This window comes from Eptatretus burgeri, chromosome 1 (assembly GCF_056783735.1).
Source record: "Eptatretus burgeri isolate ZD-2024b chromosome 1, Ebu_testis_v1, whole genome shotgun sequence".
NCBI lineage: Eukaryota > Metazoa > Chordata > Myxini > Myxiniformes > Myxinidae > Eptatretus > Eptatretus burgeri.
In genome coordinates this window covers 32,515,874-32,535,567 of record NC_140961.1, presented here as the reverse complement: position 1 = coordinate 32,535,567, position 19,694 = coordinate 32,515,874, and the positions used below count along the sequence as shown (strand labels likewise).

Below are 19,694 nucleotides of genomic sequence, written 5' to 3'. Positions count from 1 at the left end.
AATGGCAAAACAAACCCCTTACCCATTACCGACCATATTCGCCCATTAAAAACAACGAATGATCGGAGACTTTAAATTCCTCAGTCCGTTTGGGCCCTCAGACACATCACTTGAGATAGACAATCGTGGGAATGACAAGACAGAATAATCTCTGGGCAAACCCGACAGAATCTGGGAGGATGAGTCGCCTCGCAGTCCCACCTTCTCAGGCTGGGGAACACCCCATGCCGTGGAGAGGAGAGAGAAAGAAGAGTGTGGCTCTGGATACTTTAGCATTCAACATGAGCAGTCTTGGTGCTGCCTTCTGTGTGCAGCTTTGGAGGATGGGAGAGGGGGGCTACTGCTACTTTCTGTGTAACCCTGCCCTTATTCCCCGAGCCCCAAGTGCCAGCGACCCCACTGCAAGGTGGAGCCATGGGGGTGGGGGAGGGCCCATGAGGCTCAACGTCTCCCCTGCCAGGGTTTAAGTGCTCTGGCCTGTTGTTTTCCCCTCTCCTCCCCCTCCTCCATACTCCAATGCATTTCAGGTGTTGACCACCGTGGTGCAGAAGTGGCAGACAAAAGCTCCAGACCACCAAATTGGATGTACTTAGCAGTTTAGGTCCATGAACCATCCCAATATTGGTTCACTTGTGGACCCTTGCAACAAACGCCAACCCAGCACCCAGATCCAGTCCACTGGATCTGCACAACTGGCATGGTGGGCAATAACCATCTTCCCAGAAGAGTGCGGGGCACAGTGCTTGCTAAGATTGCCAGGTCAGCGGCATCTCGCATGCAATGACCCAGTGGTTAACCACATATGGCTAGGCCAACCCAGGTCAGGAGTCTGAGGTTGCCGGCAGAATGCCCATCGCCGACCCCAACAGACTACCCTGGGAGGGCCATGCCACATGCAGTGAGTCGCAAGCACCGTGGAGATATTCTGGGGGAGGGGAGTAGGACCCATGTCAATGGGACACACACTTCTGAGGCATAGCAGTAGTAATACAGGAGGGACTCATCCCCATGAGCCGGGCCATACTGTGGACCAGTCACTGCATGCAATATATCTGTCAATGGGAATTGGGCTGCCACTCAAGACACCATGTGACTCATGGTGGGGAACCTTGACACTCTCACTCACCATTGTTCAATGATTGAGGGGCCTGTTCGATGATTCCCTGCTGGAGATAGTCATGCTTGACAATGTTGATCATCACGTATTTACAAGGTAATACTTGGCAAACATTTGATTTATTTTGAAACACTTTGCCCTCGAGCTGAATATCTAATTCTTGCTTTGCTGTCTGCATGAGGCACTGACCCTGTGCTGTGCCCAGCTGAATGGTGAAATTTGGCATTTCATTCACGGTTTCTTTGGAAACAGAACAGGGTTCTCTTAACAGATTTGAATGATGCCTTGCAGTTGATCTGGTGCGCCTTCGTTGGATGGCTGCTGCTGAGTGTGTTAGATCAGGCTCTCGTTGACTGAGGATCCTGAATTTGGCAGTTTCTTTTACTCTATTTTGAGATCTTGGAATTTTTCAGGTTGTGCCTCGGTTTCTCCAACTTCCTCAGAGATACTGGGAGGATCACCCAGGAAATTGGAGTCACCATCATCTGAGGTATCACTTATGGCATTACTGTGTCATGAAACCCCTAAGGAGGACATTTCCAATGTTGCTAAGTTTGTTCTCTTGGCCCTTTGGAGTGTCACAAGTTCTCATCTCTGTTCTGTTTACTAAATGATGTGATCCAGAGATATCTTCAGTTTCCACCATAAATACAGCATTATTTGGGTCCGGTTGTTCAATCACCTTGCAAAGTTCTGGTTCCCATTGTCCTTCATTTTGTGCCACCACTTGTAACTGCCATTGGATAGCAGCACTCTCCAACCAACTGCAACTGGGGCCGCTTAGGCTTTCTTGTTCAAGTTATTCTTCTGTTTACCTGCTTTGTGCTCAAGCTGCTTCGATGATTGGTCATATACATGGGCTAAAGCAGAGTGATTGTCCAGTAACCAATCATCGACAGACGTTGGTTCTTCATTTTCACTCTAATGGTGTAACAACCGAGTGGTCCAAGTTACAGTTGGTTTTCAACATCCGTAGGTATCCTAGGATCCCTCCCGAACATCAAGTTGAATGGTGTATATCCTGTAGAACTGTGGGGAGTTGTGTTGCATGCATACAGGATCTCTGGTAAATGTTTTGGCTAAAGTTTCTTCTTATTGGTGGCAATTTTCATGGGAGATCATGTAATGAGTGATTAAATTGTTCACTCTGGCCATTCATTTGTAGCCTAGCTATAAGGGGTTGTCCAGGTTTTCTTCATAGAATGTATTTTGCACAGATCCTGAATTACATTATATTAAAAATTTCTCCCTTGGTCTGGATGGATGTGCCTTGGAACTCCATACCTAAGGAACTAGTCTCTGACAAGCACCCTTATGCCGTTGTCCTGGTGGTTTGATCTCATGTTGCAAGAGCCTAGGTACACTTCGTAAAGACAAAGGTCATGCCAAGAATGTTATCTTCGCCATCTGCCAGTTCTAACATTAAACTCAATTGCCGAAACCTCCAGTGAATGCTTGGCTAGGAAACTTTACATGGCTGTCTTCAGTCCTGGACATGGATCCTAAGCCATGACACAACTCACACTACTGGCACCATTTATGTATGCCTGCATACATATTTGGCCAATAACACCTTTTTCTAACAAGATTGGAAGTTCTTTCGATTCCTTGATGACCTGCCCCATCAAGGAAGGATTCTAGCACTGTTTCTTTTTTTGTATACATAGTCAAGGTTCGTGGAAAAGGAAGTACACTGAATGGATCAGGACAGAACAGACAAGAGCAGGAAACAAAACATGCCTGCATAGGGTGGACAAAGTTAGACACAGAGGATGCATGGGGTGGACAAGATGGATACAGAAGGAAACTCCAAGGAGGGAAAACCAAATTGGAAGGAGGAGGGGTTTGGGTGGGGTCAATGAGGGTAGAAATGATCATGGTTTTGGATTGGGAACAATCTGAGATGGTAGTGAACAGCTTTCTTTAAGACCTGGAAGGACCAGGCCTGACCAAAGACCTGTCAGGTCAGGCCAGATTAGATCTGTGATTTGTGACAGGTATCATGTAAACCTGTACTAACCTGTTCCATGGCCGGGTTTCGGCGACTAAACCGACTCCCCCACCAGGTTTTTTGGTGAGGAAGGTGTTTGGATATGGACACCCAGCAGGATTAAATACAAAACCTGTCAAAGGGCAGAGGAGCTCCTTGTGAGCCAATGGCCATCTATATCTAGTGCCCAAACGTGTCTGCGGACGTCCTCCTGCAGTTGGGTGACTTCCAATGATGAGGTTGGTGGCAGGATTTGCACTCCGGCCACCGTAAAACCCTTCATTCCGCAAAACACAAAAACGCAAATAAATCTGAAAACCCACTCCGTGGGAGTGCCTCGTGTGCAGCTTCCCTTCACAGGGCAGCTCACCAGATGAAGGGATTGGGTCAAAGCCTTCGGGACCCCCAATCTTTGATGATAGGAGGGAAACCATGGGGTAACATTCCCGGGTCAGATTGTGGGAGAGTGTGTCGGAGTGGTGCTGAGGTGTCATCCACCAGACGGCAGACTCCTTGGGTTAACCTGAAGCGGTCCCTTCAGATGGGTGCCTGGAATGTCCTATCCCGAAGAGAGGATGATCACCTGTCTCTGTTATCATCTCAGCTCAAGCGTTTGGACATCGGTATTGCAGCACTCTCTGAGGTTCGGAGACCGGATTGCGGCGAGATCATGGTGGGTGGTTACACCTACTATTGTTCTGGTCACTCTGATGGTTACCATTCCCAAGGACTTGATGAAGCTGTGTCCAATGATAATTGAGATAACACCGGTCAACGAGCGTATTATGAAACAAAGGATTCGTCACTCCTGAGGTGTCATTTCCCTGGTCTCTGTCTATGCTCCGACTGAGGCGAGTGATCTCACCGTGAAGGATGCATTCCACACCACGCTCGAGTCTGTGGTTGATCAGTGCCCAGACGAGATACACTTCTAGTCTTGGGGGATTTCAATGCATCGACTGGAATGATAGGGATGGTTATGAGACGTGTGTTGGTCCCCATGGGTCAGGAACTATGAACCAGAACAGCACTAAGTTCCTTGACTTTGCAAGAAGTCACGGACTAAGGGTGGCCGGTTCATGGTTTCAGCGCCCACAAGCTCATCGCTGGACTTGGTATTCCAACGCTGGCGGTGTGGCAAAGGAGATTGACCATGTCCTCATTGATGGTCACTGGAGGATGATTCAGAACTGCAGGGTCTATCGGAGTGCTCAGTTCCTCAATACTGACCACCGGCTTGTTGTAGCAACTCTGAAGTTGCACCTTAAATCCAGGAGAATGGTACCATTCCAGCCTAGGCTGGATGTTGGCAAGCTCAAGGATGAGAGGGTAGCTGAGGAGTTTGCAAACAAGCCGAGTGGAGATTTGGGGGGTCAGGGTGATTTGGGAGGTCCTGAAGAGTTGTGGAGTGCCTTCAAGACCACCGTCCTTGATGTTGCCGGTGGATGTCTTGGAACTCACCGCAGGGCAAAGAAGAATTTTGTCTCTCAAGGGACACTGGATACCATTGACCAGAGTCGCAGGGCCAGGCTGAATGGCAGAGCTGAGCTGTTCAGGGAGCTGAGGCGTAAAACTGTACATGCACTGAGGGTGGACAAGGAGGCCTATGTGCGAGGTTTCTGTGAGGGGGTAGAGCATCACATGTGGTCATGCGAGTCTCGTCCTGCTTACAGGGGAATTCGTGCATTGCGTTCATCCTAGCCCATCCCTCGGTGTACTGCAGTTAGAGCAGAGGGTGGTAGGCTCTTGACAGAGGAGTCCGAAGTGAAGGCCCACTGGGCCGGTTACTTTGAGCGGTTGTACCAGGCTGATCCACCAGCTGTCGAGTTGGACGTCAGGGGTGGTACAATCCCTGTTGCTGACCCTCCAATCAAGTGTGGTCCACCTTCATTTGTGGAAACACAGGCTTCATTGAACCGGTTGAAATGGGGGTAAAACTCCAGGGATCTGTGGCATCCATGCTGAACTTCTCAAGGCTGGTGCAAAGGCTGCACTCGTGTAGTTGCATGCAGTTCTGTGCTCTGCCTGGAACACAGGCATCATCCCAACTAATTGGAAGAGGGGCCTTGTGTGTCCCTCTCTGGAAAGCGAAGGGTGATCGCCAAGACTGCAACAACTTCCGAGGGGTGATGCTGCTGTCAGTGCCAGGCAAGGTCTTTGCTCGGATAATTCTTGATCGGGTTCGCCACCATCTGCTTGAGCACCAGCGTCCAGAGCAGTCAAGCTTTACACCAAAGAGGTCAACGATTGACCATATTCTTGCTCTTTGGGTCCTCACCGAATGCAGACGAGAGTTTCAGCAGGGGCTGCTTGCAGCCTATGTTGATCTCTGTAAAGCGTTCGATTCAGTGAATTTGGATGCCCTCTGGAGGATTCTTGGTCTTCGTGGGGTGCCACCAAAACTGATCGAGCTGATGTCTGAAGTCCACTCTGGTATTGAGAGTGCTGTGAGATGTGGTGGTACCATCTCTGACTTATTTCCAGTTGTTACTGGAGTTCGTCAGGGGTGTGTACTGGCCCCCACACTTTTCAGCACTTGTACGGACTGGATTCTAGGGAGGATGTCAGAGAGATCAAGCTGCGGTGCATCGTTTGGGAATGTCAAGATCTCTGACCTTGATTTCTTAGATGATGCAGTCATCTTTGTGGAGACTTTAGATATCCTTTTGGGGGCCCTCGAGGTGCTGAATGAGGAGTCAGAGCCGCTGGGATTACGGTTTTCCTGGGTCAAAACTAAGATCCAGGCTTTCATTGACATCTTGGATGCTACTCTCCTGTCTGTGCCTGTTTGTGGTGAGGATGTTGAGGTCGTGGAGAGATTCACTTACCTTGGCAGTGATATTCATGTCTCTGCTGGCTGTGAGTCAGAGGTCAATAGACGTCTTGGTCGGGCCTGGTGAGTCATGCATTCACCGAATAATGTGGTGTGGCGCTGCCGGTACCTGTGCGGGAGGATGAAAGTCCGAGTCTTCAGGTCCTTGGTGCTTCCAGCCTTGCTCTATGGATGCGAGACTTGGACTCTGACCAAGGATCTGAGATAGAGACTTAATTTCTTTGGTACCAGGTCCCTTCGGAGACTCCTTGGCTATCGCTGGTCGGACTTTGTGTCCAACGAGCGGTTGCTGAAAGAGAGTCAAATGAGATTTGTTACCTGCATAGTCCATGAGTGTCAGCTGGGGCTGTATGGACATGTGGCTCGTTTTCCTGATGCTGATCCTGCTCATCAGTTGCTCTCGGCGAGAGAGTCTCGTGAGTGGAGGAGGCCAATGGGCTGATCACGTGCCTCGTGGTTGCAGCAGGTTGATCGGCATCTCAAGGAGATGGGGATGGGCCAGGCATCTGCCTGGGGGATGGCCAAACAGAGTCCCTTGGAGTACCGGCGGAAAATGGACACAGCGACGCGCTGCTCTGGCCCATGCTCCCATACCTGACCTCTCGTGACCTGGAGGGATGGATGAGATTGAAGTGGATGTGGAAGGTGATTCCACAGGTGGGGAAAAAGAGAAACAAATGAGTGGAGTTGAGTAGTGCTCCTGTTATGCAATGTCTGGGGAAGTAAAAGTTGTTTGACTTCACCCTCAGTCAGATCATTCACAACTTGGTATAGCAACTCCATTTTGGTTCTTTGTCAGTTTCCAATCTATCAATAGAATGACAGTTTGTTCTAACAACTCACTGCACTCCATCTTCCTTGGCTTATTATCTCGACCAGAATTGCAATAATCCTTTCAATGTAGGATCCTTTTTTAGCATATGGATGATTTTTCTCTCACGTGGAAATGGGAATGTTGAAGCCGATGACAGGGTGTCTTGGTCCGTGGACTGAACCCCCTTGACATACTTGCTTATTATTCAATCATGCCACCTGACATATGGAGCTTCTTATGAACTTTGGCCACTTTCATCGGTGTTGTGCCCATGTTCCGATTTTATTCCAGGTGACCGTCATTTCTTTCATTTCCTTCTCGACGGTAGGTTGCCAGATCTTTCTTGGCTGTGCAACACTTCTCTTCCCATCAGGTGCCCAGCATTTTGTTCTTTTCAGAATATATTGATATTCTATGCATAACACATGACCAATCCATCTCCACTTCCTAATTTTGATATCTTCTCTGATGTTTTCCCTCCCTGTTAGCCTTTCAACCAATTTCTTACAAGTCACGTCGAGCCAGATGATTTTCAAGATTTTCTTACGACTGCTGTAGAAGAAAGACTCCAATGTGCATGCAATTTCTTTGGTGATTTTCCAAGATTCACATCTAATATACGAGGACCGACTTCACATTGCTGTCAACGATCCTCAGCTTAGTTTTGGTGTTATGCTTCTTTGACTGCCAAATTTCCTTGAGTCTCATGAATACACACCTTGCCTTTTGGATCCACTGTAGTACATCTGCATCGACCCCTCCTGTTATAGTAACCATGGACCCCAGATATGTAAACTTGTCAACCTAATTGGTGAATTGTTGTACATGATGTTGGTAGTGTGTGTGTGTGTGTGTGTGTGTGTGTGTGTGTGTGTGTGTGTGTGTGTGTGTGTGTGTGTGTGTGTGTGTGTGTGTGTGTGTGTGTGTGTGTGTGTGTGTGTGTGTGTGTGTGTGTGTGTGGGGTATGTATGCTCATGCTCTCTGTTTTGGCCATTTTAATCTTTATACATGCTATTTAAGGACTGTGACATCAAGAAGATGTCAGCTGAAATTCAAAGTTCCTCGAGCTGTTCGAAATGGTTCCTCCAAGGTATCCCGTTCATTCTCTGCTCAGTTATTTTCCACAACACCCAGTCCAACACCACTCAAAACAGAAAAGGAGACAACATGCAACCTTGTCTGACCCCTGTGGTATATTTAAATTTGGATGACAACATAGTGTTAATAAAAACACTGCAATTGTATCCATAGTTGGTACTCTTTCTCATCCATATACATTTCTCTTTTACTCCATACAGTCTCAGTATCTTCCAAATTACCTCTCTATTCACACTGCTGAATGCCTTTTCAAAGTCAAGGAATGATAGGTAATGGCTTACATTCCATTCATTGCATTCTTCTACTATTGTTCTTTGTGTGAAGATCTGATCCCTACATCCCATGCTCCTCCTGAACGCAGCTTGTTCCTTTCTCCTGGTACTGTCATGTGAACAACCTTTAGCATTCTGTTCAGTATTATCTTGTGAAGCACTTTGCTGGCAATGCACAGCAGGGTCACTCCTCTCCAGTTCCCACATTCTGTTACATCCCCTTTCGTGTAGATGGATTATTAAATGATGTTTCTCTTGCTGGGGATTTTTTTCTTTCTTCCATATCTCGTTTATTAAACTATGTAGAGGATATATTGACAAGCCAGTAGGCGGCGATGGGTTGCCGAGCATGGAAACTATAAGATATAGAGCAAAATGGATGTCATACAACGGATAGGGAATCACCTTAAGATTATGCATATCAAATCTCATCCAGTTCCATCTACTGATAACTATTCGTTATCCATTTGAATGAAAAGTACCACAAATGCGGTTTGAAATCGGAAATCCCCAAAGTTCGAGGGGGTCCTATGGGTGAACAAAGATCGAAATCGAAAATCCGGCTCTAATTTATGCACAATGTATTACAGACGATTAGTGTGAATTTTCATGAGCATCCGACCATAACCCTAGGAGGAGTAGTATTTGGCGCGAAGGCACTTCCAGCTCTCGCATATTATCGATTTTTGCACTAATTGACCTTTGACCCCTGACCTAAGCGAAATCGGTCAATATATCCTGAGGCAAAGTTGTAGTAGTCATTGAGTACCATGAACCTGCAAAGTTTCATTCGTATCGATGCACTCACCTGGTCGCTAGGGGGCCTTCAATTTTCGCCAATTTTCGCGCATACCCTAATTTCAGGGGGGGCTGCGGGTAAAGTATTCCATATATCACAAAAACCGGAATATATTTGATAGAGCATCACCTGTAGATCATTCGTGCCAAATTTCATAACCCTACGTGGGATAATGGCTTTCGGAATTGATTTTGCGTGAACGGTACCGATTTTGAAGGTTTTTCGGTTGTTGCTCGGGAACCAAAGCGTCCCTAGCAACCATCACAATTTCCAAAGCACGAGGTCATAAGATGTACCTACCACCCGAGTTTGGTCAAAATTCGCCCACGTTTACTACCAATTATGCTGATGACAAACGAACAAACATCCAAACAAACAGATAGAATTACTGACAATAAGGGTCACCTATTTTGGCGACCCAACAATAAGGGTCACTTATTTCGGCGACCCAATACTCCTGCACTGCATTTGTACAGATCTGCATATAGCCTATGTTATCTGCCAATGGTGCCTTCCGGTTCTGCAGACACTTGGTAGAATCTCAAACTTCAGACAATTTGATTGGTCCCATATAAATTGGTACATACCTTCCTGTCTGTTCTTCGAACTCATCTTGTCTGTCATTATTCACTCTATTCATAACCTCCTTGAAGTGTTCTCCCAAACTTTCCAAATGCTCCCTCTCTGAAGTGAGTATATTTCCTTGTTTTTTTTATTGCCTCCTCCTGTTCTGTCTGTGGTTAGCTGTCTGGAGATTTTTTTTTTGGGGGGGGGGGGGAGGAGGGTACTTCTGGAGATGTTATACATCATTGCTCTGTCTCCCTTATCTCCCTTGGCATACACCACCAAAATAATTTAACACCTAAAACCTTCCCGGTTATACCCAAGTATAACCACAAACCACTCATTTTGTCCAGCGGTTTAAGAGTGCATACAAGTCAAACACACACAGATATACAGGCCGAAATATATATATATATATATATATATATATATATATATATATATATATATATATATATATATATATATATATATATATATATGTACACACAAGAAAATAAACTTTTTTTAAATGTAAAAACATAGTGGGATGAAATCTCAAAATAACAACCGAACAAGGTATGAATGACACCACATTACGATGCCACAATATGACACCGGAATCCTCTTATGGATTACTATCACGCCATATTTTGACATTTTACTTTTGTTGTGGGGCTATGATGCATGAAGAAGAAGAATGAAGAAGAACAATGCAGAATGACACCACATTACAATGCCACAATATGACACAACAATCCTCTTCTGGTTTAGCACCACGATATATTTTGACATTCTACTTTTGTTGTGGGATTGTGATGGAACATAGAGCTGACACCCAGTCTGAAACAACATGTACATTTTCCGTGATGGATTTCTGCAACTGACACATCATCCCTTCTTAATGATAACTTTCCACCTTACCTGTCCTGTTCTTCCTCAGGCCCTGTTGGCTTATTTCACCATTTTCTTGTCATAGCTTATATTTCTGGCTATTGTTGGAGAGTTAACTCAACCTAACTAAATCTGGTTGGTCATCTGGATTCAACTTAACTTTTCACGGTATTTGTTCTTGATGACGTCTCGCAACCATCGTAGTTCATCAGCATAGAACTCCCAATTGATGGTCTCGTCTTTTGGGAGGAATTCAGTCATGATCACTCCTTCACACTTCCAGAAAACAGTGGCCTGACTTTTCCAGGCAATGGCTTCTTCAACATCCAGTAAGGCAGAGAATGAGTGTGCTTCCACTGCATGCTCTGTACTGTTTGGTCTGAGTGAGTGAATCCACGACTCATCCCAAGAATTGCAAAGTTACCTGAAAATATAAAGTCCAGATCTCTCTCCCTCGCCCCTCACCCCCCCCCACCCCCGATTAGCAGTTGGCATTCCAGGCACCCATTTTGCTGAAATGTTTTTTCTGCTCAGTGTTTCAGTGATCTTCATTCTTCCTTCCTCAGCATCTCTTCTGCATAACTCATTTATTTTCATGTTCACCATGGTATGAATTTCTAAACCATTACAATTCTGGTCATCAAATGAGTGAGCCATCATATCAGCAATGTCATCCATTTGGCTGAAAAAAAAACCCTCTGCAAGAGAGAAAGGTACCCGAAATATCTGCCATTTACTTTGTCATGAAGAAAGGTTGGGCTGTTTAATTCCACACCTCATCACTGATAATCTGTTCACCAGAGGAATAATGATCAGCAATGGAAGAAAACATCTTATCCTTGATTTAATGCATTCTTTCTCTACAAGTACTGCATGGTAGGCATATCATAGTCTAATAAATGCTGACACAACATAATATAAGAAGGAAAGACATTATTTTTCCTCTTTCACACAAATATTAAGAACGAACATGCTTCTGATAGAATGTGTTTGTGTACTCTGTGGAAGTAGAACGTTCTTCAACTCTGGTGAGACTAGGAATGGAAGAGCCAAGCTGTGCTCTGTCATGCCATATTGTGCCTATAAGAATCATTAAAGGGAAACAGAGTAACTCACCAGCAACCCGATACTGTGACCTTGCCTTGGGATGCAATGCCAACGGCTCGACTTGTGCGTGGTTATTGTGCAATGTCTCTTGAGCACCTACCAAATTGTTTTGTAAATTACATCTATTTTTGATGATATCATCCCTAAAACTAAGCAAAGTAAATAATCTGTACAAACATGACATTTAGGGGCAGCATTGGTACTGGATGCATGATAAAACAAGTAAAAGAGCAATCATACATTGTAGACCCACGGCAGGACTTGTTTTGTGTGGTGTATTTTGTGTGGCATTTGCGTACTGGTGTGTTATGTAATTAACAAGACATAATTATAACTGCCACTTTATAACTGCTGGCAGTGATGACCAGATACCAAGACATCTCGCTTTGATGCAACCCCACTTTGATCAGACACCTAACGCTGACCCATGACATTTTTTTGTTATTACGATGCATTATTCAATTGAATTTAGAATGGAATGAAAATAAATTAATTTCAAATCAAATGGAAGACCAAATAGGTACAGTCCTGCATTAGAGTAATCAGAAGGAACCCAAACATGGACACTGAAGGAACATGGACACCCAACACCGAAGGAACCCGAGATTCCCCAAGATGAACAAGCAAAAAGAAAAGATGAAGTCATCAGGAGGAACCTGGATAGGATTCACATTTCAGCTACTACTCCTCTACCCTCAAACCCATCCAGGCACAGTGAGCATTTTCAAAAAAAAGAAGAAAAAAAAAGAAAGAACCCAGTTCAAAATATTAAATAATTCTGGCTGCAAGACCATGTGTCCAATCAAGTTGACGTTTAAAACATGTATTCCCCATTATGGCTAAATCACAATTGTGACATTTCACTTTGATTGATTAAGTGGTTCCAGAGAAAACAATATTTTATATTTTCCTTCAATCCAATATGGCTGCCAAATCAGGTGACATATCAATTATTCATCAACACCCTGGTATCCACAAGGCATGGGGAACATTTCTGTGGTTTCCACTCAATCTGTCCAGCTGTTCAGGAGAAGAAGATTTTTATATGTTTTCGGGTAAATCCAATATGGCTGCCAAACTATGTGACCTATGACATCATATGTATGAACCTTTTCTACATTTCAGAGATTTTTGGAGATTAAAAAAATATATATATATGGCTGCTGAATCACGTGATCGATTATGTCAGCAAAAAAATTATTGTCGACAATTTTGTCCTGAGATGACCCTCAAAATTTTTCATACTGATTGGATGTAGCATTCTACATATGCAGTTATGACGTCATAACGAAGGCACCCATGATGTCCTAAAAAATACCACTCATTCTCCATGAGGAGTACTTGCTATGTGCCAAGCTCAAAATTTTTCTTTGTGTGGTTTCAAAGATACAGAGGTCCAAAGTTTTCTGTTTTCCAATATGGCTGCCACACCACGTGACCTATGACATCATATTTATCATCACAACCTGCTACATGAGAAGTCGCACCAATGTTGAAAATTTCATCTCAATCCGACAAGCTGTTGCAGAGAAAAACATGAAAGTTCTGTGAGGACGGACAAACACAAACGGGCCCAAATGCAATCCCTTCTCCTTCGGCGAGGGTAATTACTAATAATGAATGGGTATTGGGTAATGATGGTTTATTGCAAAATTAATTTGCTGAAATGTCTGATCATTTAGTTTGCTGTTCATTCAGTGGCATCATCATAAATAATAATCAATGTTAAAAGAATCCTGCAAACAATATGTGGACGCATGATCAGAATATGCACAACAATGTATTCTTCGCACAAATGTTAATTTCATCCCATTCGAGTTTAATATTCATTAATGTGATTCATATTCCAGGATCCTCGCTGATGTTGACAAGGTAGAAATTAGAAGATATTGTTTGTTATGGGGTTTGTGGGAGAAGATATTGTTTGTGTCGGGTGTGAGGGGTTGGTGGGGGGAGAGGGGTGGGGTTGTGAATGGGTCAAAATCATTGGCACCATTAAAGGCATTTAAATTGCAATTCTCTCAAAATTAAGATGAGCACAAGGGGATTAGATTGGGAGGGCACAGTACAACAAAAGCATAGGATGGAAGGGGGGGGGAAGGAGGGATTCAATGCTAAAAAAAGAAACCTACCCTTTTTTCTCTTGCTTGTCTTTTCACTCTGGCAATGAACCCGAATATCCTGACTCCGGGCTCGAGAAATTGAAATGTTTTTATTTGCTGTAACATCACAGCAGATCCTGCAGAACCCCGTAAAGGAATTAAAGGTTAAAAACAATAAAACATAGTGAAACCATAAAAACTAGAAACTAGCCTATTTTAGTCCACTGCAGAACGAAGGCCTCTCGCCGCAACTCATGTCCAAATGTGTTTGGCATCCTCTCCACATTTGCCAATATATAGTTGGTGAGAGTGAGTAGCCATGGTTATCAAACTCTCAAAAGCCAATCAGAGGGGGAAAAAAAGTCTTTAACTACTCTATCCATATAGCCAGCTCAAACATAGTGTTTGGTTTTTAAATTATTGTTTTTGATTGTCAAGGTTACAGCAATTAGCTCTTGTACTTAATTAAGCCTCTGAGATTGGATAGGAACATGCAAACTCTCTGAGATTGCTTCTCCGTGTCCTCACCACGAGGCCACCATAATACCCCAAACATAACCCCATAATAAAGGAAGTTTTAAGACAGATTTGATATCTTTATTAGTGTCTATAAATATATGTGTAAGTTGTAATAAAAGGTATAAAATCAGCATTACTATCGATGTATGTGTGAAGCATATAACCAAAGAAAATGGAAGCAATATTATTTTGTGTTATTAAAGAAAGCATGGATTCACCAAATGTTACAAGTCCTGCTTCTTTGATTAAAAAAAAAATAGTTTGCCTGCTTGGTGCTCCAATCTGAGCACAAAGCTCAGGATTTTAGGGGTCCCAGGTTTAAATTCTATATCCTCTGTTGTCTACTACTGTTCTTGTCATTCAAGCAAAAGTACAATGATGTTGGACTAGGATATTAGGAAACATGATTTGGGTACAAACTCCTCTAAAAGCCGAAGATCATTGTAAAAAAACAAAAAAACAAGGAAAGAATAAAAAATAGAGTTCATAGCACACATTATCCCACACAATATTGAGAAAAAGGACATGGGAAGGGTCTTTTCAACTCTTGATTTGTGTTTCTGAGCACGATCTGTATTAACCTTGTTCGTGAACTTTGAATAGCAACCGTGAGGGAAAACATACGGTGCTGATGGGTCAAACAGAACAGTCTAGACCTGAACCTTCTGCCAACTCTTCTCGGAGAAACTGACAATTTTGGAATGATCTTTGAGAAAAAAAATACACTTAAACAAACATATTTTGGATGAAGCTATGTGCTCTGTGCTTTCTATGTGCTATGTGCTTTCTATGCTATGCTCTGTGGTTGCATCGCTAGATGCCGACATTTTTGTTTGAATCTCGCTGTGATTCTGCCCTCAGAGCACGTGGAAAATCTGATTCGTCAAGACGGCATAAATTTTTTTCGAAGTACTGCTAAACTGAGGGTATTTGGAAGTGCAAACAAGGTGATTTATGTTCTCCAGTGTTCAAATATATCATTACATTGAAATAAAATAAGAATTTTAAGGGCTGTAGAAAACAAACAAGCCTTTTATTCAGAAGTTTACCGCCATTGATGCATCTTCTTTTATACCACCTGAATTAACATGTTAAATTAGTTATTTGTGACTGTTGTTTGTGTCCTTTATGACATTCCAAAAACAGTAAGTTTCCTGTTTGGAATTATTTTTTATTTTTGTTTGACCGCACTTGAGCACATCGGATGACATTCTGTACAATTTTCCAAATTCAGAGTCAAAGTCCTGCTCAATTGCAGGTTCGTATTCCAATGCATGTTCCAATTCATGTTCAACAATGTTCAAGATTTAAAATTAAATTTAAATTAAGTAGTTCCTCGATCATCGACCGACACCTGTCGGACAGACAGACAGACAGAGTTAACCAATTGCTTAACCCCACTTTGCGCTATGTGCATGGGTAATAGCTCATGGGAAAGCTTTATAAAGTCTACATCATAGACAAACCCATCAATGGAGAGATTTTAAGATACCTGTATTAATGAAGAGACAAGATGGCACAGAAATAGTGGTAGCTATCTGGTCTGGGTTTCATTTTCAACTTGACAATAAAGCCGTCAAATTGATGATTCGCAGGCAGGGTGTTGCATCAATGAGCTTGAATGGACGTTAAGCTGGGGACCTGTCTGTTAGCATGCATTAGCTGGTGGGCGTAAAAAATTGCAGGGTGTCTTTAAACAGAGCTGACTAGTTATCAATGGCATCCCTGTCAAATTCTAAATTCCTGCTGGGAAGACATTGACAAACTACCCAGCACCATCCTTGCCATGAGACTTCAAGAGAGAGACAAAGAGACGATTCATGAAGCAAATGTTTATGTTATTAAAGCAATCAAGTGGTCCCTTTGCTGGAGTCAAAAGTAACCAATTAATCATTGTATCTGGATAATAAAAAATAAGTTATATGGTCGGATTATGCTATTAATATTTCTATGCTATTGTGATATTTCAGGAGCTTTGAGGGATATGGAGTGCAGTATATTGAGGTTTAGCCATGTGTGAATGACCTTTTGTATACAAAATCTATCCTAATGGAAAAGCGAGATGGCAGAGGGAAACAGGCAACGAACTGACAGTCGGCAGTGGGTTCACAGTTAGACATAGCAATAAGGGAATCAACAAACGGGAAAATATTGGGGGGGGGGAAGTTGGGGTCTAAAGGAGGAAACAGTAATCTGCAAGTAAGAATGGTGGGGTTGTGGGGTTAGAAAAGATTGTGAGTAGGGATGGGGGGTTAACAGGAAATAGAAGTGCACTGCTTGCTCAAAGCCCAAGATGGAGGAGTGAGATGAACAGTTTCAGGAAGGCAGTTCCACAAATGGGAGAAAAGATGAACAAAAGAGTGGAGGCAGGTGGAAAGCTTGGATTCGGCACATAACCAGGAAGGGGTTTATGGAAGAATGCATGCATCTTGAAGGAACTTGGGAGAGTCAGATGTCGAAGAGCAGATCAAGGAAGTAAAAGACAGGCAGATCATAGTACCTGACCTCTTTATTCAAGCTCACCCATCATGTTCACCTCTTAGGACTGGATGGTAACAAATAAAACTAGACCGGCACTTGGTAGAGTGCATACTTCTGTCAAGCTGAGCAGTTTACGTTTTGTATCCCAATGAGAGGCCAGATCTGCATCCGTACCTGAGGCAAAATCGAATCGGTTTGTTCTAGTTACTTTCACAACTCATCCACAAAGTTTTGTCATTATCCATCCACAACGTTTTGAGATATTGTGCTATATATTGTTTTTGGCTGCATCTCTCAATGATGAAGAATCACTTTTAAAATTCCAGTTTTCAGATATTAACCAAAATCTAATCAATTCGTCCTTCTCACAGACCCAAGCTGTTCACCAAGTTTCAGCTGAATCTATTGACAACGTTTTGAAATATCCTGCTCCCAAGCAAACAAAAAAAACATAGGGGCAATACCCCTGGGCGCTCACCTTGTAGTGGCTGGATAAGATAACCAAGGAACCACTGGTAGGCATGGATGACCCACAAAATATTGAAAGGAGAAGAAAGTAAATACCTATGGATTTTTTTTTATGCCATGAGCAAACTTTGTTATATCACAGTTGATAAAGGTTGTGGTTAAGTTTCATTGAAATTGTGTGTGTGTGGTTTTGGTCAGGGGGTATGGGAGCATGTGCCAGAACAGCGCGTCGCTGCGTCCACTTTCCGCCGGTACTCCAGGGGCCTCCGTCTGGCCATCCCCCAGGCAGATGCCAGGCCCATCCCCATCTCCTTGAGATGATGGTCAACCTGCTGCAACCATGAGGCACGTGGTCGGCCCACTGGCCTCCTCCACTCATGAGACTCCCTCGCTGAGAGAATCTGGTGAGCAGGATCAGCGTCAGGAAAACGAGCCACATGTCCATACAGCCGCAGCTGACGCTCACGGACTATGCAGGTAACAAATCTCATCCGAGTCTCTCTCAGCAACCGCTCGTTGGACACAAAATCCGACCAGCGATAGCCAAGGATTCTCCGAAGAGACCTGGTACCAAAGGAATTAAGTCTCCGTCTCAGATCCTTGGTCAAAGTCCAAGTCTCGCACCCATAGAGCAAGACTGGAAGTACCAAGGACCTGAAGACTCGGACTTTCGTCCTCCCGCACAGGTACCGGCAGCGCCACACCCCATGATCCAGTGAATCCATGACTCCCCAGGCCCGACCCAGACGTCTATTGACCTCCGGCTCACAACCTGCGGAGACATGAATATCACTGCCAAGGTAAGTGAATCTATCCACGACCTCAACATCCTCACCACAAACAGACACAGACAGGACAGCAGCATCCAAGATGTCACCGAAAGCCTGGATCTTTGTTTTGACCCAAGAAATCCGTAATCCCAACGGCTCCGACTCCTCATTCAGCACCTCGAGGGCCCCCAAGAGGATGTCTAAAGTCTCCGCAAAGATGACTGCATCATCTGCAAAATCAAGGTCCGAGATCTTGACATTGCCAAACGATGCACCGCAACTTGATCTCTCCGACATCCTCCCAAAAATCCAGTCCATACAAGTGCTGAAAAGTGTGGGGGCAAGTACACATCCCTGACGAACTCCAGTAACAACTGGAAATAAGTCAGAGGCGGTACCACCACACTTCACAGCACTCTCAGTACCAGAGTAGAGTTCAGACATCAGATCGATCAGTTTCGGTGGCACCCCACGAAGACCAAGAATCCTCCAGAGGACATCCCGATTCACTGAATCGAACGCTTTACAGAGATCAACATAGGCTGCAAGCAGCCCCTGCCGAAACTCTCGTCTGCGTTCAGTGAGGACACGAAGTGCAAGGATACGGTCACTCGTTGACCTCTTTGGTGTAAAGCCTGACTGCTCTGGACGCTGGTGCTCAAGCAGATGGTGGCGAACCCTATCAAGAATTATCCGAGCAAAGAAAAGTTTTGGAAAGTGGTTTTGGAAAAGAAAGCAAATACATATTTTGGAGGACAACCCCACATAGGAGCCCTCACACCCCAATTTTTTTTTAATATTGTGAACAAACCTTAGTAAATCACGGGTGATGAAGGTTGTGGTCAAGTTTCATCAAAATTGTATGTCTAGTTTTGGAGAAGAAAGCAAATATGGAAAAAATTGAAACTTGGCAACTGCAAAGTGCTCCCCATGGGAAATAAGTGTGATTTTTTTTATCTCACCTGGACTTTATTCAGGTGAGCTTATGTGGTCAAGCAGTGTCCTTTGGTGACTGAGTGAGTCAGTCACTCAGTCCGTAAACACTTCAGTCATTTTATCACTTGAACCACTCGATTTTGATGAAACTTGGCCACAAGCTTCATATGTGATGCCTAACAAAGGTTTATTGACAGCATCAAAATATGCGCTCAATAAGGGGGTCGACTTGGGATTTTTTGACCCCCCCCTCTAAAAAAATAGGTATTTTCTCTCTTCTCTGAAACTACACACACAATTTTGATGAAGCTTGACCACAACCTTCATCACTGGAAATGTTCCAAAGTGTAATAACCGCATCAAAATCTGCGTCCATTAAGGGGGTCTATGGGGGAAGAGGGAGGAGGGTTGAGGAAGGTGGGAGTTGAATTCCACAAAATAGGTATTTGCTCTCTTCTTTGAAACTGCACACAATTTTGATGAAACTTGACCACAACCTTCATCACCTGTGATCTACCAAAGTTTGTTCTCGGCATTAAAAAAAAAATCAGGGTCAAAGGAGATCTGCAGGTGGTTTGAGTGATTGCTGCTCCAGATCCAGGTGAGCTTCAGGATGCACAGTCCTATTTTTACCTCCACCACCGAATGTGAAAGAGGTTATGTTTTTACCCCTTTCTGTCTGTTTATTTGGCTGTTTGTTTGTTTGTGTGGAAGGATATCTCAAAACGTTGTGGACAGATTCAGACGAAACTTTGTGGACACGTTGGGTGTGTGGCAAGGACAAATTCATTCGATTTTGGTGAAGATCCGAATCCAGATCTGGATAAAAGAATTATTTAATTTTAAATTCTTCACCATTGAGAGATAGGGCCAAAAACGATATACAGCATGATATTTACCTCCACCATTGAAGGTGAAGGAGTTTATGTTTCACCCTTTTCTGTCTGTCGA

The 19,694-nt window shown here is 43.8% G+C and overlaps 1 protein-coding gene across 6 annotated transcripts in view; it reads right to left on the bottom strand.

Annotated features, from left to right (window-relative positions):
- Positions 1–19,694, bottom strand: part of LOC147034176 (uncharacterized) — a 173,792-nt gene that overhangs the window by 109,434 nt on the left and 44,664 nt on the right. For 3 of the 6 annotated variants that reach the window (XR_015057431.1, XR_015057432.1, XM_085878189.1), the window contains one exon: positions 13,600–13,706. Coding sequence is in view for 3 of the 6 variants with exons in the window: in XM_085878189.1 (XP_085734315.1) it covers positions 13,600–13,706 (107 nt within the window). In the remaining 3 variants the exon portion in view is untranslated. Of the gene's footprint in view, positions 1–11,212; positions 11,564–13,599; positions 13,707–19,694 lie in introns of those variants that run through there. The other 3 variants (XR_015057434.1, XM_085878179.1, XM_085878169.1) reach the window with 2 other exon arrangements.